The 26,130-nt window shown below is 35.9% G+C and overlaps 1 protein-coding gene across 1 annotated transcript; it reads right to left on the reverse strand.

Annotated features, from left to right (window-relative positions):
* Window positions 1–6,783: 6,783 nt before the first annotated feature.
* Window positions 6,784–25,228, reverse strand: LOC121406388. The gene is made up of 4 exons (XM_041597427.1): window positions 22,860–25,228; window positions 18,753–19,168; window positions 8,313–8,403; window positions 6,784–6,960 (listed from the first exon to the last, which is right to left on the reverse strand). The coding sequence occupies exons 1-4, from the start codon at window positions 25,081–25,083 to the stop codon at window positions 6,809–6,811; spliced, it is 2,883 nt and encodes a 960-aa protein (XP_041453361.1). The 5' UTR covers window positions 25,084–25,228; the 3' UTR covers window positions 6,784–6,808.
* Window positions 25,229–26,130: the final 902 nt, after the last annotated feature.

The following is a 26,130-nucleotide window of genomic DNA, read 5'->3' on the forward strand; positions in this document are numbered from 1 at the left end:
ACACGTGCATCGCGCTCCGCTGCAAGAGCTCTACTATTTATCTCTTTCCACTCAGTTTCCCATTCAAAAAACAAGCCGGAGGCCATTTAAACAAGTTAAACCCCCCTCGAACGAGGAGATTAAAAAGCTCAGATTTGTTTCATCCATGCTCACATGGGTAGGCCTACCCTCTCCGCACATCAGAAATATAGAAACGGGCCGAAAAGAAACCGTGCAAACACGAGAGAAGGGTGACTGAGGCTGCGAATATGAGACGGACTGACGTTTGGGAGTGCATCCTACGAAGTTTGACGGTACTTCTCTCGCGGGTTCATTTCCCGTGGCTCGCGCGCGCATTACACGTTGTTTGTTTGGTACGGGTGGGAGACCGATCCCGCGTAGAGCGAAGCCCCGTCCCACGGGGCGGTCCACCGTTTGGTGTCCGTCCGCGACTTCGCACGTCACAATAGGGAGCGCGTGGCGACTATTGTTGGCGTTGTGTAATTTTTGCAGGAAGTCAGTTTGACGGAGCGCGATTGACCCCTTAAAAGTTAGTCTGGAGCTAATGTGGGACACGAGTCCGGCTATGGTCAGTCTTGGTATTATTTTACAGTCATGGAAGGATTCAGGTGTAAACCTCATAGGAGAAAGGGCGTTTAAACGGGTGGCGGACAATTTTCATAATACTTGTTACGATACTGCAACAAATCAGAATGAAAATTTAGTTTTTGAATTCGATTTCCTTTTTTGATTATAGCCATAGATCAATCATATACTAAACAAAACAATAATAATGATCTTACATCTTTTGAAGTGTCAATTCTGATTAACCAAGTTGGCTGGCAAAGGTTCCTTAACTTAATGTCCACAATACTGAAATTGATGTTGAAACGCGATGAATAATAAGAGTCACTGTAGGCCTAGCGTGTTGAAATGTCTGTGAAGACGATGTTGATGATGATTAGCAGTCAATTTCAGCAATCCATGGATTGAAAAGCGTTCATTAAAACAGCTTGATGATCACGATGAGAACTGAGATATCCCTCTCTCAAAGTAACTGCAAACAGTAAGTTTATTGATGGCGTGCAAATAATTCCAGATAGATGATTTATTCCAGGTGGAAATAAACTATGCTCTGACTTAAAGTTTGGTGTGAGACTCTGAGTTCTGATCTGATATGATTAAGACATTGCCAGCTTATATATATGAATTTGCACTATTCTGGAAGCTTCTAGTATTGTCCTTAAAAAGAACATTCTCCTTCTTTCTAGAGCAGTTCACTTCTAGAAGACTCTTGAATGACCTCAGTGATATTAACAATGTAAACAGATTAGCTAATCCTATTGTCATTTTCACTGCAGGCAGTCTCTATTGTCCTTTTTTGTGCATTCCAGAAATAAAGATTAGTCAACCTCATTAAAGAGGCATGCCTAATAAAGCTTTACTGAGACATTCTGGAATATTCTTGTTCATTATATGCTATGAATATAAAAGAGGAAATAACTAAATAAATTAATGTAATTGCTTTTACAATTCTTATACATAACATACTGTTCAGAAAATTTCAAAGAAATCTGTCGTGGATGCTCAATTTAACGTGATTTATATAGTTACTGTTTGTTGGTTTAAATTGACTTTGGTTAATGTTGCGTACAGTGGCGTAATGAAGAAACAAAAACTAGGGACACATACGCCAAAGGGGGCAATAAAGACTAGAAAGCCAATAACTTTTGATCTTTCTATAAAAAAAAAAAGTCTTATTTTGTGATATATTTTGACAAAAGTGTCAAAAATGATTTCATACACAATTCATTCCTTTCCTTCCTTTTTTTCTCTCTTTTTCTTGGTCGTAGAACTTTTTGTGGACCCGGAAAAGCACCCCCACCCCCATCTGTGTGACAGTGATTCTTAAGGTGGTTCATGATCTCGGATTAAAGTAACCTGTAAAGTGTTTTGACATTTTCCCCCATAGAGATAAGATAAATCATGATCTGTTGAATTAATATTGAATTAATATGACATTTTATGAAAAATAAGCTGATGCGTATGACAGTCATTTTAACGTTATAAAATATTAAGATATTTTCTTGTTGGAAAAACTATAATCACTGGTAGAGCCAGGATTTCATGAAAGCTGGGCCCATGAAGGGGCATGAAATATTTAAAAATAATGATAATAATAATTATTATTATAATATAGGATTTGTATAACACATGTATCCACCTTGCTAGGTACTCAAGGCGCTCGTATATTACACCGGCTAAGCTAGTCTACCGATTCCGGTGCTCACAGCTTTTTGAGAAATGATTTCCTGCCGGTACCCATTTACCTCACCTGGGTTGAGTGCAGCACAATGTGTGTAAATTTCTTGCTGAAGGAAAGTACGTCATGGCTTGGAATCGAACCCACGTCCTTCAGATTGAAAGAAGAGAGTCTTTACCACTAGACCACGACGCCCCCACAGCCTGTAGAGTTTTGACCGTAGTTTTACTTTTTTTAAACAAATCCATTGTACTTGAAATATTAAGAACAGGAGAGAGAACAGCATGTTTCCTCATTATCTCTTTTGTATATCACTCACCTGCATGACATAGAAATATGTGTATTTTAAAATGAATAAAATTTATGTATGTGCGTGCATGCGTGTGTCTGTGGGTGTATCTGTTTTATCACTCGAATGATAAGAACATATGAGAATACATTTTAAACTAAGTACATTTGTGTGCGTGCATGTGTGTGTGTATGTCTTGTTTTATATCATATGACTCATTCGAATGATAAGAATATTATGTGTATTCTATAAGTGTGTACACGTGCGTATGTGTGGGTGTGTGTGAATGTCGATGCGCGTGTGTGAGTGTGTGTGTTTGTGAGTATGTGTCTGTGCGAGTGAAAGCGAGAGAACATGTATCAGATAGATATAGAAAAGAGAAAGGGGTGGAAAATGAGGTGGGGTTGGGGAAATAAATAATCAAAAGGAATATGTGAAATGAGAAGAGGAGGGAAAAGAATTGGAACATATTGGCAAGTATATCAGGTCGAAGGTGATCTCCTCCTTCTCCATTGAAAAAGAAAAATGTATAATATTCAAATCAATTAAATTCAAATGAATTGGATTTCAGAAGAATATTCAAGGAGTTGAATTTTAAATGGTCAATTTCATTCACTTACAAAAACTAAATAAAATTGTCAAACATAATCTTGGAAACTCCGTAAGGCTGATATTATTCAACCACTATAAGAAGAAAAAACTCTCAGTGTATTCGTTAAGGGCAGACCAGTTAATTACGTCACATTTCAAAACTCTGCGCCCCGTTTTAACAACTGAATCCTCCAAAAATAACGTTTTAATCAAATCTTCGGCCGGGGATAGATTATGCAGGTGTGGACTGAACTAATAGTGACTGTCCAACCCCAAGACTGACACCGTTTTTAAAAAAGAAATTAAAAGACTGAATAAATGGCATTGAATTATGGTTGCACTATTTTCTTTTCAACACTCTCCGCGGTGTTGACGTTGGTGACCGTTTTGATAATGCGCCCGTCGATCCTTTTTTTATTACCTCGGGCAAAATCTTCTCCAAAGAGATTTGGAACCGAGCGCGGAGAATGTTGTTTTGCGCGGAGAGATTTAATATCTCGCCCCCTTTCTTAACTCATTTGTAGATCAACTCCTTTTTAATTAACAAAAATTGTTTATTCACTCTAGATTTGGAATAAGCAGTGACCGCTTTCAAATTTGGTGCGAAACTCCACCCCTCTCCCTTAAACAAGTGCTTTAAATGTCAGAAGATTAGAATGTTTATTCAGTAGGGGAGGGGGCGTTGTATGAAACCGGGAAATAGGGTCGCAAAAGGCCCCGGGGCGTAAACATAGAAAAAAAATCTGGAGAAATTATCAGTCAGTGATAGGATAAATGTACCGTAAAAAGAAATCTTATTAGTATCGAAACACATGACACTTATCATTTTATTCCCACCAAGGAAGAATATAACCAAATAGGTATTGGAACCTTCTTTTATATTTTTTTGATAACTTTTTCTTTTCTTTTTCTTTTTGCTTTACAGTTTAAAGGGAAGATGAAACCAAGTATGTTCATTCATTTTCGGTACCATCATTCCACCAACACTATTTCTTTGTCATTTATTCAAATTAGTTTTTATTCCATTTTTTCTTTTTAAGTTTTCAATTAACTAGTCAGAAATGCAGAAAGCAAATCAACGAGAAACAAAAATCAATGAATTTACACGCGTAAGGATACAAACGAATCACACAAATCCATAGAATTACTCAAATAAAGGATTGAATGTTTCAAAGGTATGCTTAATCAGAAGGGAAAAATAGGGTGTATTTCATTTTTTAAGAGACTAGCATTGATCGTGCAGAGGCAAAGCTAGTCCGTGGAACAGGTAAATTGTAAAAACATTTGAACCTCCCTCTCCCCCACTCTATCCCCTCTCTCAATTCCTCCCTATCTCTAACCCCCAATATTAAACTATGATTAGTCACACATAATATTCCCATCCTTTGATTCAATATTGAAGCATCAAATATGCAAGGATTTCGAATGCACCTTGAATCATTTTTCTGTCCAATAAACATTTATTGGGATAAAATGATATCACCTCACACAGATAAAAAAATTATTACAACAAAATTTTGTGTTCATATTTTAAACAAGAAACACAGATAATATATTTCTAGAATTGTTCAAAACTTAACACAATCCAAAAAGAATAATTAAAGTTATCAATAAACAAAATAAAAACATACAAAAGATTTCTTTAGCCCTATCAAACATTATGCTTGTACTTGCATGCATTTTTTTAATTCTGAAATGTCGTCTTAATTTCATATTATACTGTGTTCTTGGCTCATATCACCAGCCTTGGCTGTCAATGGTTGCCTAAAAAAAAATAAAAACAGAAATTACATTTTAAAAAAGGAATTTCAACAAGTTTTACGTCTTTGAATGAACAAAAAAAAATACGTGCCAAAACTGGCACCCATGAAAATGAAAAAAAACAGATCCATATATTTGGACGTTGCATCTTCAAATTCATATTTACCACGTAAATACAAAAAATAATTATTATTTTTACCAAAGGCATTCATAGCCACTTAAATCTCTCGAACCTTGGCTATAAGTATCAGGCAGAAATTCTTTATTTGAATGATGTTTGGAAAAACGACATATGTTTGACAACAGTGACAAAAGCAGACTGTTACAAACGCTGTTTACTATGTGAATCGCACAGTAGTTGGTTAAACAAGTGTTTAAAAGTCGTAAATAACCAATCTTAAACTCTAATATTTAATTATCAATAAATAAGCATGGTTGTTCAGATTTTAAACACCCGTTTACATTGTTTAAACAATTACTGTGCGATTAATGTAGTAAACAGCGTTGTTTAAATTATTTTCAACAGTGCATTATTACTTTTATAAAATAAAAAAGTTCACCAACCGGTGTTATATGCACTGCCTTTACAAAAACACATAGGCATAAATTATATTCTAGCCTAATTCTCTTTCAACAGATTTTAACATACTCTTATTAACATAATGGTCTTTTTAATAAAAATCGCCTTGCATTTTTCTTAAATCCATCTTCATGACAAATGTGTATTTGTGTGTTTAACAGTTTAAAGATATAAGGCAAAGGTGCAACATCACCTCAAGTTTCAAAGTTACTTTGAAAAAAAAAATCTTTGGTAAGCAGGCACATTTGACTTATTCTAACTAAATAAAATCAGAAAAAACGAAAAAGTGAAAGACAGTAAAAAAAACATATATATACCAAATAATGTGGAGACCTAAAAATATAGTTAAGGATTGATTATATCAAATAGAGTTTAAAAAAAATCTCCAAGCATTAACGTTTTCAAGAGAATTATATACATATCATTACGAAAATGTCATTGTCATATAAATTATGTTAGAACTTCACACATTGCGTATCTTGCCTGTATATGGAATTTAAATTGAGGTAACATCCAAATTTTCTGTTCTACACTGCTGTATATAACAAAGTTATACAAAACGTGTATGAGAATATCAGTTTCTTTTAAACACGCGCTTTAATAGGTGTCTTCTGGAGATCGGAAAACAATAATTTATGACAATGCCATTTCATGGAAAATAAGGGACAAAAATATATGGAAAATACATATAAGTTATCGATATTTTAGGGACAGTGTTGCTTTCCTTGGTACCTCAATACCAATAAACAGATAATAATCACAAGATCCGGTGATATGACAAATTAATATTTCAACAACAATAATTCTCTGAATGGATACTTAAAAACGGTATGAAGAAAACATATCTATTATTTTTTAAAATATATTTTGAAGCAAACCATGTTTACTCCCAAAGGCAACAAAAAATTACAGTATTTTACTTTTCGATAGTTAATACATTTGAATATAAAGCTCCTTTTCGTGCAGTTCCAATCTTTCACGTGGATGGTGTATTTAAAAAAATAACGAACGAAATTTGCAAAAGTCAGAAAAGTACTCATCATGGTACTCATCACGTGACTCGGGTTGCTTTGCAATTTGATTTCTTCCTTGATGTCACGAGATTCCTTTCTTGTTCTCATTGGTTGACACCTGCACCGTTGCTCCTAGCACATCGAAGCTTAGCATGAGAGCAATGTAATATTTTACATTTTAATGCTTACAACGTTCAATACATAAGCCACATTTTCTTTTCGTCCAAATTTGTTCATGATTGATTTTTCCATTCAAAACAAAAATTACGAATAATCAAACTGGAAGAAAAATGTGTTTTTCGAATTGTCAAGAAGTTCTCGTCGTCTCGGCATCAGGTGATTAGGGTTGCTTTGCAACGCCGGGATTTCTTCCTTGATGTCACGTGATTTATTTTCTTCTTTTGATTGGTCGAAACATGCGTCGTTGATCCTAGCATGATAACATCCCGATCCGCACCGTCTATTGGAGGGACACCGACACTTCCTGAACAGATAATTAATTCATTGCATTTATTTTCAAATATACAAAATGACTCTATGATGCTCGCTTTATAGATAGCATGGGATCAAAGGAGAATGAAGGAGAGAATTAGAGGAAGAGTACTTTTAAAAAGTTAAATCAAAATCAATTGTCATGATTATTTGGATTTTAAAATTATATAATTTTGAATAGTTTCATTTTACTGTCTGTAGCGATTCTCAATTTTTAAAAATTAAAGGTAAACTTTTATTCCAAATTAAATCATTCAACAAAAACACAATCACAAATAGTACAATTTAACACAAAATAAATGCAGCGTATTTAATTGGAAATTAGGCAATGTCGCAACAAAGTGTAATGTTTGTAATGTTTTGTACACAAAATTTTTCATTTTCCCCATGACCTCTCAATGTGCACCGTATTTGACACATTTGCTGGGTTCATAATCCTATTTCAGTTTCAGATTAATTACAATTTTCAAGCTTAAATCAACATAACGAACACATAACAAAACAGATTGACGTCATTAAGAAAATAGGAGGCTGCACTCTACAAGCTCCGCATTTTAGCAGCCTCCTCCATTTCCAACCTGATTTGTAATAATCTTGAATATAATTTTCTGTACAGGAATATTTGAAATATGTTTTGTTATTTATATATGTCAACATGTACAGAAGAAACTGTAATTGTTGAAAATGAAAATAAACGAATGAAATGAAAATGAAATGAAAAGTACTTCAATGATAAATAATATCGCTGGAATGTTATCGGTTCATAAGTAAAATGTCGCAGTATGGATAATTAAACCAATTGCAGATTACAATTACGAAATGAAAATTAAATTCAGTAATTGGTAACAAAGTTGGGTAATCAGCCTAGCCCATATGCCTATAGACCTCATGTATATTTCACACCATAGAATATACTTTAGTTGAAGCAAAAGTGGTAACATTAATATACTGTAAGGTGGATTTCTGATAAAGATTTTGCATTGTGTGATTATGAACTGATCAAGATGACATGCAGGGAGTTGTCACCTCCCGTGTGAATAATTGAACCAGTGGCGGATCCAGGGGGCACATCCAGCCGGTGCCCCCCCCCCCCAGTTTTTTGGGGAGAGGCCCCAACATTTTTTTAGTGGAATATGTTATGCATATATGCAAGTGAGGACTTTTTTGTTAACTTGTCATTTTTTCCCCTGGAAAAAAAATGACCTCTACTTGTGCAGACTTTCTTTTCTTTTAGGGGAGGGGGTGTTAAAAAAAATCTTGTCAAATCCCCCCCCCCCATTTTTTTAAAGAAAATTCCGGATCCGCCCTTGAGTTGAACAAAGTACTTTTTTTCCACTTGCTTACCGTGAAAGTTTATGAGCCAGGAGAGGGCGGTAGACCCACTTTCTTGAATAATCCCACTTGAGTGACTACGATGAAGACTGGGTACAGAAATCTGTTGAAAATAAGTAAAAAGAAAGGAAAGTGAGCAGTGGCTATAAAGACAGCTATTTTACACTTAATTTCCTCAAAGCTCATATAAAGTTTTATTTGTAGTTGTATAAAAGAGCGCGCAGGTGATGATGGATGCGTTTTGGCAGCCTCTGAGCGAGAAGGGGTGGCATAGCCGAAGAGGAGTAGTAGGTAAAACTCACCACCGGACTCCCCAGCTACAATCTCACCTGCAACAATGAAAAAATAGAGAGATAAAGAGAGAAAGGTGGGGGGAGAGAATGCATGGGAAAAAATGTTGTTGTTGTAGTTGTTTCTGCTTTTGTTGCTGCTGCTCTCGATGATGTGTAGCTGCTACTGTAAAATGTCCTTGTCGTTGCCGTTGCTGAACCTGTTGTTGCTTCTGTTGGCGTTGCTGCAGCTGGTGTTTTGTCGTCGTTGTTGTTTCTCTTCCTGTTGCTACAGTTGTTGTCATTGCTAATCTTTTTATTGTTGTGTCAGATGCTGCCGTTTTATTGCTGAATTTAAATCTGATTCACGAAGACATTCTTAAAGCAGCATTTACGAGGGGTGGTAACCTTTTTTCAAAACGCTCCCGGATCGGATAGGACGATGTCTGAAATTCAGGGTAGCGATCCGTCTTGTTGCATCTCGTATTATCCAATTGTCCACACCTGTTCTTGCACTGCTAAGCCAGCTGGAGTCAGGAAGAAAATACTGCACTAGAAGAATAACGTTATATATCCATTTCCTAATAGTTTATGAATTTTCAATTTCATTCATCTTAAGTAATTTTCGACATCATCAATAATGTATCTTGCATTCATTTTACTTGATTTGTAGCAGAGCTCCTATCTATCAATAATTATGTCGTGCAATCTAAACAAGTGGAGCGACTATATAGAATAAGCCTGTTCACGGTTGTAAACTGCGCACAAGCAGAAAAAGGTCTTTTGAGATAAACCAATTAAGGTGGCTTTCAAATTCACTGACAAAGGCATTTGTGATTTGATGATTATTCATGTATTCCTTTCAAAATATTCATTTTATCACATCCAAGCTGAAGAGTAATAAATAGAGCCTTCATAATCACTGGTATTTGACAGTAGCCTAAACAATAGACAAATGTGCCAAAGGCATGCAGACAATAAAGCAGATTTCCAAACTTTATCCCTGATGTACTATTCTAGTCACCTGGTCTATACAATCCCTTTTGTTCTTAGAATTTGAATACTCTACCGGTAAAGCTTACGCAACATCTACATTTGAAAATGATAGTGCTTATCCTAATGAAAAATCACAAAGGTCATTTGAAAAAAGTTGATCATGAGCTAACCGTGAACTGGCTTATAATCATTCACAAAAAACACCACTCATATGATGATAAAATACTGTGTTCACTGGCCCTAAATGACATCGTGTGACCAAAGACTTGTGCAAGACGATCAGTGATACTTGATTACCCTTATATGAACTAGATCAATAAACTTACTGCTTTTGAACTGTTTCAAATAATTTCCAATTACCTGTAAATATTGTGATTATCTGTGATTTTGAATACCAATAAAACACATAATTAATAAAAAAAAAACTTTCAAAGTTATAATGGCAATTCAACAATATGCCCCAACAAGGCCAACGTTCATTGACCTTGTTCATGTGACCTGAAACTCACGTGTTCACTGATGCTTGACTACTCCATGGACTAGAACCATATAATTTAAGTGTTATGATATTTAAAAAATCAACCTTGGTTAAGATTTCGTTTTGATTCCCAACATAATCTAAGTTCATTGACAATAAATGACCTTTGACCTTAGACATGTGACCTGAAACTTGAGCTGGATGTTGAGTGATACTTGACTACTCTTATGTCCAAGTTTCATGAACCAGATCTATATACTTTCTAATACCATGGTCACTTTTGTTCTACGACGGCCGTACGGCGAGTCGAAAACAGCCGTTTTATCAATTTTGATTCAAACCACCTATATGTAGTTGGACAAAAAATGTTTAAACGGCTGTTTTCGACTCGCCGTACGGCCGCCGTACAACAAATGTGACCATGGCATGATGACATTTAACAAACTTAAAGATTTTATGTTGACGACGCCGCCGTCGGAAAAGCGGCACCTATAAGTTTCGCTCTGATATGCACGCAAGACCACAGAAATATGAGACCTCAAAATATTGGAAAATAATATATCTTGCATTCATCAGTTATTTGATTTGCAGTTAAGTAAATAGGACCTAAAATATATTTCATATTCATTGATTTGTCGTGCAATCTTAAAAAAATATGAGTCCTCAAAATATATGTGCTTGAAGTTAATTTGAAGACTTAATGTTTAGTGAAAAAATAAATGAAAATGCAGTTCAGAAAATTGCGATCAATTGCAAATGAATATTCGGTTCCAAAATTAATCATAACTCTTGCTATTAATTGTGCATGCGTATTATATTTGATGACCTGTCTGCTTTGTGAACATGTCACTGTAGTACACTGTAAAAATGCTGTTTAAAAATTTAAAGACGTTAAGCCTGTCACTCTAACAACTACTGTTCAAACTTTTTAAACAGATGTTTAAACTTTTTAAACAGTTTTTTAGACCTTTTTAAACAAGTTGTTTAAAAAGTTTAAGCAATTACAAAACAGTCTAAACAACAAAGTGACAGGCTTAAACAACTTGCTATTTTTTGTTTACTGTGTATAAGAGACACGCCCACACCAGGTAGACACACCCACCCCAGAAAAACGCTCATGTACACTCAGTCAAATTGACTATTGAAAAATCAGTCAAATTGACTAGACCAGTAGTCAGCTGGGAGCAACTGATTTGGCAATCACTGATGGTCACATTTCTGACATATATTCTAATCAGAAATAACTCTGTTCTAGTAAAATATGATTAGAAAATAGTCAAATATGACTAGAATAACACTCGCACCCAGCTGACCCTATTAACTAGTCATTTTTGACTGATTTGTTTCTAGAGTGTATATTCATATCATGAAGTAAATATCGATATTGCTTTATTGACTGATAATTGCACATAAGCAACAGAAATTTGCAATGGATTCCAAATATTTTCTTGCGACACCCACAAAATCGTGGGCTCAATCGGGTGGCATGCACTGATCTGAATACGCAGAAAGGGAGTTATCTCCTTCTTGTACAAACTCCCTCAATAACGAACCTCACCTGCAGATAGATGGCAATGACATGATTGAGAAGAGAAATATAAGAAAAGTATCTGATTCGATTTGAAGTGACATCCTGGTCGGAAAGTGAGTTGTTATCAGCACCCCCACTGAAAGACCTCCCCCGGAAGCTATGCGTGGTTTTCCCGCCTAAATGTAACATTTTCCCCGCGCTACTGTCCGCCCCTTTGTATTACTGTTTAACTTCACATTGTCATGATTGTGAGATATTGCCGCGAGGTTTTTATTTTTACTCATATTTCAATTATTATTACTAAATTTCATATTTTGATGACTGATAATTAAGAAATGCACAAGATTCATTGGCAATTGATACACTATGTTCTCAATTTACAGTATTATTTTACATATTCGTTCAAATATTTTGCATGATATATATCATACCGATACCTTATGATTGTATTATTTAGTAACAAATTTAAATGAGTAATGTTCTTATTTTCTCTCAAAATAAATTATGATACTCCCCGTCGAATCAGTTTCGTCAAACCATCGCTTCTATAATCTTTTATACTTATAACATTCACTTTTTATGCATTGCATTTTAATTTGAATATTCATATTTTTGTATTGGAATGATATTTTTTCTATCACTGTTATTTTCATGGATTTAAAACGAATATCAATTCTTCCCAACAATATCAAACTCAGTATATCAAGTCGCTTTATCAACATGATCAATATCCCTATTTCATATTTTATGTTCATTCCTTCAATCTATATATAACAATCACTCGTTAGTTGATGCAAAAGGTGATGTCAATTTAATTCCGATCATGCATTAATAAATCAGAACATGATAATATAACCTTTTCTAAATTTATTATAATAATCTGCAAACCACCTCCAGATGAACGAATTTTGATCAGTAAAGCATAAATGACTCGTTTTTTCATTTCTAAATATATCAGATAATGATTAAACACATGCATTCTTTATCTTACAAGGAAAAAAACTTTCTTCAATAAATATGAAAGAGCTTTACGAATTCAGCTTCCTATAAAGCAGTTTTTGATGGAGTCAATGCCACAAAGATTAAACCAAAAATGTTTTACTCAGATGCAAGTTTGTAAGGAACGAATTTTCGCTGGAAGAAATAAAATTCTGAGCAGTATCCCTATTCATATTTCCATATCAAATATGAAAATGAATATGTGAAAAAATGGTTGTCCTTATTTTGCTTAACATCATTCTTTCCACAACTTATTATGGTATCTCTAACTATTTGCAACAAAGGAAATGGAGGGGAACAATCTAGCAAGAAATGCGACTCATGGCGGGTATACATTCACCCCTGCTATACAGATTGAATTTATTCATCATGATACTATGTTCCCTGGCAAAAAATATGAGAGAACTTTTGGCCCATCACGGCGTGGGGTGAGACCATGATATTGCATTTTAACGAGGGGTACATGTTTACCCCCTCCGACTCCGATGGGGGTTAAAAACTTCTCTTAGCTCCATCTGCGGAGAACCTGTGATTTGTTGTTTTCTAAAACACAAGGTTTCTATTTCACAAAAACGACATATAATCTTAAGAAAACAGACGCAAATTTGGAATGATATTAAACATGATTTGATCGGGTGTTTGCAAGGCAAAATCAATATAGCATGGAATGTTGGTACTTGAATTTGGACATTGAAAAATAAAAACATGAGAAGTCAGGCATCTGTCCAGAGATAATTTTCAGTTTAAATCCGAATTTGTGATTCTTGGCTGTCATTGACTTTTCGTAAAGAATTTAAATTCATTCAGCTAGTAATGTAGAGTCGTTGTTTCCAACTAGATTGTACAGAGAGATAATGTTTCTTTGAATGAATATGAGAGAAAGATTATCATGGGAGATCAAACATGTTGAGAGTATATTTCAAAAACGGTAAAATGCAGATAGAATGGGTAAACAATTTTTTCATGTTTTATTTGATCTGCCTGCATTTGACTTCTCATAGGAAATTTAATTTGGATTCCATCAATTCTTTGAAAGATCAAAATATTGTACGAATGGCATTCGATACAGACATAGGATAACAAAAAGTAAAGCAATGTGTATTGTTCAATGAATGTGTTTTAAAGGGGAAAAGATGACATTTTCTCTATCACAATTTAATCTAACATTTGTCATTTGTAAAGTTACAGTTTTCTCTGCAAGATAACATCTACTGAAAAATAACAAAGATTGCAAACGGCTTTTTGATTACACAGTCATTTCAGAAAGGTGATGAATTCAGCGGAATTCGATACAATCGTATTTTCCAATAACAAATATTAAAACGATAAGCTTACATACTGTTTACAACAAACATGGCGACTTCTCGCAAATTGCATTAGGTTGGAAAATACCAGGTGGAAAAATGTTGCAAGAAAAATGTAAGCGTTCGTTTTTAATCTATCCGAATTACCTTCGCAGTTGGACTATGTAATATAGAAACACATAGCAAAGAAACCAAGAACGAGATAGGTATCGAAATTAGATTTGGCATCATACAGGGGTCGTACAGGCACGAATCTGAATTGGTGGGTAATCGAATCAATCACATTTGGCGACTGTAACATTTCTCAAATTGAATTCTGATTGGATAATAAGTCTATCACATGATCATGTAAATGCGTTTACGTCACATTGTTGAAATGCATGCGCACGTACCGCGACCGTGTCCAATCAACACCTTTGCGATTATTGTTAATGATATAACACTTTCCCTCCATTCAAAAGCATTTACATAATTGATTCATTTCATTTAAATAACATTTATTACAAGTACTCAATTACTATACACACATTATGTCGTTTCCCTTCCTTATTTCGTTAACTCTTTGATGTAAAGGCATTTTCACACGAACGATAAGACCGTTTTAAATAATAAAATCGCTTTATTGTGTCCGGGTAAAAGCTAACTACTATACAAAATATTCAGGTTATAATGAAAGAAAGAAATCTACATTCCATAAATCAAAAGAATTATCTACCCGCAGGCGAATATCGTATCCGTTGGTATTTCATATAAATATTGCGTCATTCTGATTTTTTTCGTTCACGATGAAGCTTCGGATGAGGAAATTTAATCTAAACTGATCCTCGGATGTATTCTAATGAAACATCGTGATATAGGCGAACAAATCCATTTCTTGCAAGAGCCGCAAAATGAATCTGATAACATTTTCAACACTCTTTTGCTTCAAATTCCCTTTAAACGGATATAAAATTATTGATAAAACATTAGCTAACTTGAGCATGTTAAAGGGGAGCCTAATCAACAATTCATTAACGAAATCAAATGATATTTTACGAATCCATGAAAGTTCGTATTTGTTTTGTCGTTGTTGTTGTTTGAAGATAGATGATCACATTTATGCACTTTTTATGAATTCTAACTACAATAACAAATGAATTGCATTTTGAATGACATGAAAATATAAGATTGAACTTAATTTTCGTGTGAATTCCAATTATGTTTAGTAAATTCCCAAAGTGGAGCGAATGCGACTATTTTCCCCAAATTCGCAGCTCCGAAGAAAAAAGAAATGACAAATTGTGAACTGGTGGTGTTATTACCTCAATTGCATATCGACAAGGATGTGCACAGAAGTGTTTTATGAAAATGAGCATAATTTCAAAATACCATAACATTATTTCGGATCCGATTTCGATGAAATTTTCAGTGAAGACCCTAATATGTTTATTCAAATTTCTGAATTTATCAAAAGGACATTTTGGGGGTAGGCTGTGGGCTTGCTGTTTAATGTTGATTCTACCCGTTTTATTCTTGTAATATAATTTCAAACCTGGAATACCTCTTTGTCGAACTCTTCAAACACCTTATATTTTTAGAGTCTTTCTCCCCTGATTTTTTTACAGTGTTACTAGAATGATGTTATTAAGGAAACTAGAATTTATTTGTCTATACAGATAAAAGCAGTAATGTACCGTCGTCCACATAACAGAAAATTAAATGCTATATCAAATGCTCCACTGATGAAACACATAAACTATCCTATTTCTTTGAAGAAACCACAGCGCCAAAAAGTGGAGCTGAGTGATGAAAGCTGTTAAAAACAGGTGCCAATAAGCGACACCACAGCGGCTAACACCCGGGAACCACCGGGAGGGCGAGAGTCTGGCATACCGTAGCCGTTATGTCCCATTCTTACGGCTATTGGTATGTCTTCAGAACTCAAGCTGGTCGCCCTCGCTTCGCACATTTGGCGGGAATTTATATAGAAACAAAATTAAGAACGCTTGCTATGGGAGCAATTGACCTATTTATTCGACGTCTTTTGTTTTTATTGATGAATTAGTGTTCGCATTGTCCGAGAACAGACTTCTAAAAGCTTACATGCTTACAGACCAGTCGGGAAAGAGAGCAAATTGACATGGGTCTGATAATGTCCGATGCCAAGTAAACGAAAAAGGTTTGAAAAAAATATATACATTTTGAAGAGCTGAAGAACAGACTATAGGAAATTCGAAGAAGACGAAGGAGTGGAAAATAACAGATAAAAAACCAGGCGCGGATCCAGGGGGCACGTGCCCCCCCCCCCCCCTTGAGAAGCAAAATTAAAATTTGTGATGTGTAAATTGCCCCTCTTTTGATATTGAAGACCTTTTTTGTCAATTTTATACATTATTTTTGGCTTATCAAAATTTTTTCTTCCGAAAATATTTGCCCCCCCCCCCTTGGAATATCCTGGATCCGCCCATGGAAACGACGAATTAAAAAAAATCAAATAAAATATATATGTTATAAGACACGATAAAACATCAAATAGAAAATTATGTATACGAATCAATGGAAAAAAGGGTTAAAGGTCAAGTCCACCTCAGAAAAAATGTTGATTTGAATCAATAACGAAAAATCAGACAAGCACAATGCTGAAAGTTTCATCAAAATCGGATGTAAAATAAGAAAGTTATGACATTTCAAAGTTTCGATTATTATTGACAAAATAGTTATATGAACGAGCCAGTTACATCCAAATGAGAGAGTTGATGATGTCACTCACTCACTATTTGTTTTGTTTTTTATTGTTTGAATTATACAATATTTCAATTTTTACGAATTTGATTGGGACCTCCTTGCCTGAAGCACAAAGTGTTAAAATAATGGAATTCCACGTGTTCAGGGAGGAATGAACCTTCATTTCACATGACAATGACGAGAAAATCAAAATATTTCATATTTCAAACAATAAAAAAAAAAGAAATAGTGAGTGAATGACATCATCAACTCTCTCATTTGGATGTAGCTGGCTCGTTCATACAACTGTTTTTGTGAAATGAAGCGAAACTTTTATTTGAAATGTCATAACTTTCTTATTTTACATCCGATTTTGATGAAATTTTCAGTGCTATGCTTGTTGAATTTTTCTCTTTTTATTCAAATCAAGGTTTTGTTGGGGTGGACTTGTCCTTTAAAGAATGAGGAAAGGTAAGAGAAAATATTTTCACGAGAGTTAATGAAAATGGGAGAGAAAAAAAGGAATGAAAAAGGAAGAGTTAAAAAAAGAGGGGACACTATTATGTTAACATTGATAGGTCTGTACTCTTTTAAAGAGCATTAAAGAAACAATAAAAAACTAAAAACATTAATAAAAATAGTGGCACTTAAAAATGTGGTAATCGATCCAAGCTACCCAACCTCTATTCAAATTTATAGATACACCTTTCATATCATTGGTCCACTTTTGCACAATATAAGACGAAGTAAAGACAAGGAGACATTCAATCCACACAAGTCTAATGAAAATGAAGCAATTACTGATAAAAAAAAGAATTTCAATTTAGTAAAATCACGCAATTTGATCAAAACTGCAATAAAAAAGTGTTAATAATGCAAAGATGACATAAAGTGCACCCTACCCTCCCAAAAAATATTTTGACGAACATAATTCATATGGGGTACCCATTTGCTACACCTGGGTGGAGAGTATCAAATGTAAGTAAATGCATTGCCAAAAGACAAGACAAGAGTGCTTTTATGTACACATATGAATTGCTAAAAAAAAAGACACAATTCGTAAAATCCAGACATGCATAAAGATATAAATGAACGTGAAATTTCTGATCTGTATATTATAGTCAAGTTGAGCCCAGCAGGGTGCCATCTTCCTGAAACTTTTCTTCAGGAAACAGGTGAATGTCGTTTCAATCCCATCAAACCCTTTTATTTTTTCCTCGTTTTCACTTGTTAGCAGTACCACCCGGGACAAAATAACTAGTCAGGATGTTGAATTACATCTTGATGTTGACACTGTGACCGATCGAAATCTTCCAATACGCCCCCCCCCCCATTCCCGGCCCAAATTACTAGAAAGAATACAAGACTTTTTGTAATCTTTCTGTCTAATTGTGTATTTTTTTTTAACAAGTCTACACATTGGTCTTCATAATGCATCTACAAGTTCATTTATTTGATGTACGATAAAACAGCAATGTAGATAAAATTCCTTGATCAGGGTCATAAGTGCTGTGCCGGGAATCGAATCCCAAATCCTCGGATCTCCAATCATGCGCCCCGCCTAGGCCACTCGGCCACGACACCTCCAGATAGATAGATCGGTCGGTCGGCCCGATTGATTGATTGATTGATTGATTGATTGATTGATTGATTGATTGGATTTGACTGACTGATTTGACTGACTGATTGATTCATTCATTCATTCATTGATCGATCGATTGAATGATTGATTGATTGATTGATTGATTGATCAATTGATTGATCGATTGATCGATTGATTGGATTTGACTGACTGATTGATTGATTGATTGATCAATTGATCGATCGATCAATTTACTTTGCAAAGTCTCTATAAAAACACAATGAATAAACATAATCCTTCAAAGAATCAATAGTAGATCTGAAGGATGATAGTTCCCATAATAAGAGTAGACTATGTAGAGTCAACTCAACCCAATAAAAGTAGTGATAGTATTTCACTAAATTCAATGGACTTTACATTTACGGGTGTATTGTTTGTATTATCCTATGATATTTTGAAACAGAATGATGTATGCATAAAAGAGCAATTGTCCGTTAATGTTACCCCCCCCCCCCCTTCCAATTGAATAATGTATGAAATACGAACAATCACATTGAAAAATATCTATCAGAAAATGTAAATGAAATTACCGTTTGTACAGGATGTCCATCGTATCCAGATCGCATGTGCAAGACAGGAGGTAGATCGGCCCGAGGCTGTGGCGGCAACATTGGTAGAGATATATGGTGCATCGGCAGGGTAGGGTGTGGTCCCGATGGTGGTGGTAGAATGGGGTGTGGTACTGGGGTTGGTAGTGGTAATGAAGTGCGCGGTCCTGGTGCTACTGGTACTGGTAGAGCATGACACTCCCCTGTTGCTGGTGGTGGTGGTGGAAGAGAGGGGCGTGGTCTTGTGGATGTGTGATGTGCTTGCGTTGGATGTGATGATTGTGGTGGCGGTGGTGGTTGTAGTGGTGGTATTGGTGGTGGGTTGACAAAGCGATACCCCGGTGGTAGGACAGGGTAGGGGGCTTTCTGAACACTCTGAACGATCCTTATGGTGTTCTCTGTAGGAGGGAAAGTTAAAAAGAAGAGTCAATATGGGCGATTCCGTACGTGTCGTATGGGACATTTCGACGATTTCTATTCTCTTAGCTGCTTGCTTGTTTTGGTCAATAATGAGGTTAATAATGGGTAGTCACGTGAAAAAGCGATTACCCCCAAAAAAGTATATGGTTGAATTATAGATGAAAATGTTGTGTCGGGACGACATGCACGCAACATTTCCAACTCTAATTCACCCAGTCATGGACAACATATTTTTATTGGTTGTCATTTTTTTATGACTACCCAGTAGTACACTACTTTATCATTACCACAAAACAAATTGAAGTTCCTCGTTTGTTTGGACAGAAGTTGAACAATGTTAAGAAAATGGCTGATTTTTCTAGCATAGAATTGCCAATATTATCATTAAAGACACTTATTGAACTGATTTAGGCTAAATTTGGTCTAGATTAAAGGGAAATTGTATCTAGAAGCGAATTAAATATATGAATTCTTTTTAACCAAGTTAGTTCTTGAAATAATTTTATGGAAAGGAACCCAAATCTTCCTTCCTAATTATTAATAAAATAAATCGAGGTGAGCTGATCAAGTAATTTCGTAAGTTTGTGCGTTCATTGTTACTGCAGTGTGTGTATTAGCACGGACCTGTGAAGAGATGGGTGATTAACGCGAAAATTTCTTTGATCCAATGAGAGTCACCGCCGCCTGCATGGTTATGCGCATCTTAATGAGAGCATACAGGTGCTGTAACAATAGCAATTACCATGACTACCAAGACGTATCTGATCAATTAAAGATGGATCAGTTTCTCAGGTCCTAGTTTTGTTGGCTGATAACTTATTTCAGCATGTGCCTTGCAATCAACATGCTTCATGTTTGGAGCAGCAAACTTGAGAAGCAGACGATTTCTGTGATATAAATTATATTACTCGATCCGGACGCAGGTAAGGACCACAATATCATTGAGAGATACACGATCTATACACGTTATGTGCCAAGTATACATCGAATATTATGGAGAAACTTGGGGAAATGGATATTTGAATGGTTAAGAATCAATGACAAATTTGCCTAGAGCTATATTAAAATATGCGACATTTTCCCAAATAAAACACATGGATCTAAGATTATCAAAGGAAAACAAGAACTGCACATTGATTTTCCATGATTTAAGTGATTTGTTTTCAACTGCGCATACAATGTGTGAAATATTAAGTAGTTCCAATCACGAACTCCTTCAGTCCCTTCTCACGGTGACGATCGGGACCAAAGATGACAAGTATGAAGAGAATGTTATTCAGATGACAATTACAGTCAACTGTAAGTGAATTCATTATCTAAGCGATGAATGTTCATCTCTTTATAGGTCCATGGTATGAGTGTCAGGCATGACGTCACCCTTATTGCAATTTCATTTTGGATGTCATGATTTCAATCATGTCACTTCGATACCGCGCTACTCGTCAGAGAAAATTAATTTCTTTTGAGGTCCGGCTTAAACGCTTTAATTTGAAAATATGAACACACGTTTTGGAAATTTCTTTGTGTTTTCACATTAATGTACTTAAACATTACCTAAAATAAAAATATAACTTTCTTAGATCACATGAGTTATCGATGTTTTATCTGATTTTGTATTACAGTTGAGGCAGAAGAAATGTAAGTGTGAAAAAATCCTGGCTTGAAGTTAGTGCTTAAAAAGGTTCATCAATGCTAATGACGATTCACTTTTGTCGAGAAATTCATTGGGTTTTTTTTAAATAAAGGGGGTGGCTAATGAAATTGTAATTAATATTTGTCTGTTTTTTTATTTGCTTTGCATTTTTTTGCCCCTCTTCGAACAAAGTTCCGTTTTAAGTTTGGCTCCGCTTTATACAAATCCCTATATTCTGTCATGCAGTTCTTGTCGAAATTTCAAAATACTGGTACATTTCTATCTGGCAACCAACCGTACCAACCACCTGCGTCTTTTGTCTCAAACCACCTGTTACGCTAGAGTACATTTCAAGAACGCGTAGAAATTTACACCCATTACTCCTGGAAATGAACAAGCAAACATGATCTGAATTCCGCGACAACGAAAGAATTTACATTCAGCGTATTCAGCAGCTTGTTATAAAGATTTGAAAGGACTGGAGGCTGGAGCCCCCCCCCCCCCCTTCCACACACACACACACACGCACACACAAAGAAGTGATATAATGGCAATGATGGACTAACAAAACTGTTATTCCAATAATCATAGCTTTCACATCATGCACATCACATAATTATAATCATTGGGACAGAATTTAACCATTAATTGACTCACAAACAAAATAAGAACTCAATCGCCCAAGTATCCAAACATCTCAGAACAAAATATAATCAAAAATAGATTAAAACAGTATTCGTATGAAATTGTATCCCCTACAATCAGGCAAAAGGAGACCCCCCCCCGAAACTTTAAGAAACTATGACTGAGTCGAAATTATTTTAATATATTGTTATAAAAGCATAAAAACAATATATCTTATCAGAAGGAAAAATATTTGCCGTTTGTACACCCCCTTTAGATTTCGTCACTTTCATAAAACGCTTTCATATAGCCATCTAGTACTCTAAACGGTTAGCTTGGACTGTCATGTCGGTTGCCATTACTTTCTCTAGTCGTGCTTGTCATGGTTATTTTTCAATAAAATCTTTCAAAAAACTAATAATTGCTTGACTTACGACCCTACCCGTTGTTAACATTAGCCAGCGTTAAAACCCACATTTGCTTCAAATTAATCCACACTCGTTACTTCGTTAAGTAGGAGCCAGCGAACTTCGAATTCGTCGAGTTTATCACGTTTATCGCACAACCTAGCTTCTGGCATTTCATAAAAAACAAACAAGCTATGAATTATACGTGATTTTTGCAACTGAAAAGGGCGTTACTTTTTACATGAAAATCAGGCATTAAAGTTGGCTAAATTATAGTTTCTTGACATTTGGAAACGATTTGATCATTCTGCCGTAATTTTTGTACCAAAATTATATTTTGTAATTGTAAATTGTAATTTGACTTGTATCAAACACTGTTAAAGATCGAACTGAGCAAGAGAGGCAAATAAAGAACAATGTTTTGATCATTGTTTGCCATTTTTCAAAATTGGCTCAAAGTTACAAATCCTGCAGTTCAACAATATTCTACTGATAATTCATCTTACGTCTTGGATATGTGTCGCCTACTCAGCCTATTCATTTTGTTCTATTTACATATCCATTATTCGATTTACATTTTGTTATTTCATTTTCCTATGATCGTCAGGATCCTTATGATTTCACTGTAGATTTTTCATTCTGCTCTCATAATAATTTAAAGTTTTGTTATGATGAATATAAATATATAAACATATCTGTTATAAATCACATATATATATATATATATATACATATGAATAATATATATATATTCAAACAAAGAGTTGCAAAAGCTGTTGTACATGTATAATTTGGGTTTTACTTGATTGTTATTGTCATGATTGTTGTCCTTGTAAATAATGTTTCATTTTTACTTTTATCTTGTGTTTCATTAATTTATGATCATCATTCATTCATTATTTTGCTGTTGCTGCAATTGTTCTTGAAAGTGTTTTTTTTTCTTTCTTATTTTTTGTAAGGAAAATAAATGATATACCTATGAAATAAATGAATAGGCCTACTCACCAAGAACGATACCATTTCGTAGCCGTAACGTCTCCGTGGGCGACAGCTCAGCTCCGACCAGCATACTCTGCAAGAATCGGATGTACGAGATCGCTGCTCGAAGTGTGTCGACTTTGCTCACTCGACGACCGCCCCGATATGCCCACGGTAAAACTCTTCGAAGCTGTTCGAATCCGCCGTTGAGATGGGTGACGCGTTCCCTTTCCCTTGCATTTGCCTCAGTTCGTTTAGTAACAGGCGGTGACGTTCCGTGGTTCGTTTCTTGGGGTGCAGCTGGGATGATGTCGGTTAGCAGCGGGCGACGAGGCCGTCGGCCGCGCTTCAGGAGCGGGTAGCTCGCGGCGAGTCTTGCTGTCGAATTCAACGCAGTAGTCGTGTTCGTTGCTGAATGCATTAAGTGAGGACAGTTTGTTGGATGTCGTCCGGGTGTTCGTTCGGGTATTGGTCTAGAAACATGGCTATGGATATGCCAAGGGAAGGCGGATGGTAGCATATGAATAGGATGGGTGAAAACAGCGAGTGGTGGTAACGGAACGGGTAGCATTGGATGAGGATGGACCGGCGGAGGTACGGCTGAAGAGAAGCCTGTCATCCCGCAAGCTATCAGCTGATGAGGGGCTGGGTGTGAAACGCTTAAGGCGACCGGTCTGATGGGCTGCGTAGACGGGACGGCGACCGCTGGCAAAATGCTCCCTGCCGGCTCAACATCTCGGCTGGTGGAGTCGTGGTCATAATCTTCGAAAGGTCTCGACAACCAAGTCGATGACGCAGTCGACTTCATTGCAGTCGCTGTGTCATCGACAGGCTGATGATGTATTACTGGTCCGTCTATGCGACAGTTACCATGGCTACAATCTGTTGCTGTTGATGGTGACGGATGTAAAGAATGTAATGTCAAAACATTGTGAAAATCATTGTCGCTTTCAGCTGGACGGTCATCGTCATTTTGTTCATTCATATCATGATCATGATTTTGTTCACTGACGTCGTCATGATCTGTCGTTCCGAACATTCCAAGTTGGCGGCTAATGCTTGGCGGTTCTGGAAATTCATCCTTTTCATCTCCAGCTTCGCGGATGATCTTCAAATCACGATTTTCGTGAGGTATGTCCAGTCTAGGGACGGCGGTCCTTTCCGATGATGAATTCTCGAATATCACCACGCACGGTTTGTCAACCCTCGACTCCGCCGAATCTTCCCCATCATCTATCATTACAATCTCGTGCTCCGGCTCCGCTGGAAGATGATGCGGGATGAGCAATCGGCTTTTATCAGATTCGTGAACGAACTTCTCACCAGTCGTTAGCGGATGTCGACAAATGTTTGCCTGAGATTCATCTGACACTTCATCGTCCTGTACGTAAATTATCTCTCCATTTTCTGGACATTGCTCTGCTCTCCGGGGAATATCGAGGACGACGAGGTTTGTCGAAGAAATAGTATAATTCGTCATCGACGCATCCGAATTCGAACAATTCATATATCTGGTAGCCGGTGCCATGCTCGAGCTGATGCTTTTGTGCGCATCTATAAGCGAAATCATATTGACTTCATGTTCTCGCTGTTCGTAATGAAGTATGTCAGTGGCGGCAAGGATGTCACCGTAAGTAGGTCGCTCAGATAATTGCGATTCGTCGACGAGCTCGTTCACCTTTTCGATCCTATCATATTCAACCGACAAGGATTGATATTCTTGATGTTTCCACATATGAGAGTAAGAAATGTCCCCTATTGTAGTTTTTACGATCTTCTCCAACAATTCGTTTCCGTTCAGGTCGCACCTGCCTCCATCTCCAACAGCCCTCAGCTCGTGATCGTTATCGGCTATCGATACACAAAAATTGATCGGGTGCGTCGTCTGCGCAGAGTTAACAAACAAACAGCTTCCATCCTGAGAAATTTCAGACTGGGAATTAGCTCTCCCCTGGTGGTTGAGTTCTTGAGAATTGTCAAACTGACCTGACTCGAGTCCATCCCCACCTCCTTTAATGCCTTTGGTCAATTCCCCATGCCCATTTCTAACGGGGAGGACCGACTCGCCTCCGGGCCGCTCCCGCGAAGCTGCAACAGAACTGCTGCCGAATCCGTCAACCATGCTACTTTCGATGGCGGTTGCTGGCAGCGCTTCCACTAAACCAGTATCCATGTTGTAAACATACGATAACGAATAACTACATTCGCTTTTAATATTAGAATCGCAGGAATTTGATTGAAGATTCTCCATTTTCAGTAGCAAAAACAGTCATGAGTTTTCTACCTGTCAGTACAGTAAAGTGCGATGGATATTTCCTCCAACGTTTTAATACATTTTAACAGCGCGTTAAAGTCAACCTCGATCTATACCGAAGATTCTTAAGAATAGAAAACTCCTCAACCATGATTTGGTTCAATGTTTTATTATTCAAATGTGACTTTCTTCAAAGGCACATTTTCTCAATCTTCAAGAAGCCAGGATGAACCTTTTTACATGCCCCAAATCCCCCAATACATACAAAAGAATAAAGAGTAGGCCCATATTCATAGGCGTCGCCCGCCTTGCAATTGCGAATATAGGCCTACATCAGGCAAGCTTTGCATTTTACACTGCCCCTTATTTATTCATTTATTTTATTTATCTATTTATTTATTTATTTTTCTATCTATCTATTTTATTTATTTATTTGTTTATTTATTTATTCATTTATTTTATTTATTTATCTATTTATTTATTTATCTATCTATTTATTTTATTTATTTATTTGTTTATTTATTTATTGAAAAGAAACAAATACACTGTGTTATCTGACCATGTCTTAGTGTCTAAAATTAGTATTCTTAAAATTGGATTACACTATAGCCATATGCCTATAATGCCTTTTCTTAAAAGCACTGTGATAAAAGTATTATGAAATGCCAATGTTCAATGGGCTGATGGATAAATAACTAATACATGAAAAAGTCTAAAAGCATTTTGTATTTGAGTATTACCCATATCTTTTATTACTATTTCTAAGAGAATCGCAAAGTTGGCATATAATCAATTCAATAGTAAAAAAAAAATATCTATAATTTCTAATAATAAGTTTATTATAGGAGCTAAATCATATAAATATTGCAACTGACGGATAGATGGAGGCGGGCAAGGCACTGACCCCCCCCCCCCCCCGAAAAAAAGAAAAAAAAGTTTCACTACCAAGAAAAATGGATAAAAGGTATAAAAGAAGAGGAAAAGGAGTGAAATAATCATTTTTTATTATGTCAAGATCTATCATAAAACTGTATTTTTTCATTT

Source organism: Lytechinus variegatus, chromosome 19 (assembly GCF_018143015.1).
Source record: "Lytechinus variegatus isolate NC3 chromosome 19, Lvar_3.0, whole genome shotgun sequence".
NCBI lineage: Eukaryota > Metazoa > Echinodermata > Echinoidea > Temnopleuroida > Toxopneustidae > Lytechinus > Lytechinus variegatus.

Excerpts from the sequence above, each read along its gene's own strand:
- LOC121406388 (XM_041597427.1), bottom strand. The coding sequence starts at position 25,083 with ATGGAGAATCTTCAATCAAATTCCTGCGATTCTAATATTAAAAGCGAA. Across the intron at positions 8,404-18,752 it reads ATGGACATCCTGTACAAACG|ATTTCTGTACCCAGTCTTCA; the intron begins GTAATTTCATTT and ends TATTTTCAACAG. Across the intron at positions 6,961-8,312 it reads CTGGCTCATAAACTTTCACG|GAAGTGTCGGTGTCCCTCCA; the intron begins GTAAGCAAGTGG and ends TTATCTGTTCAG.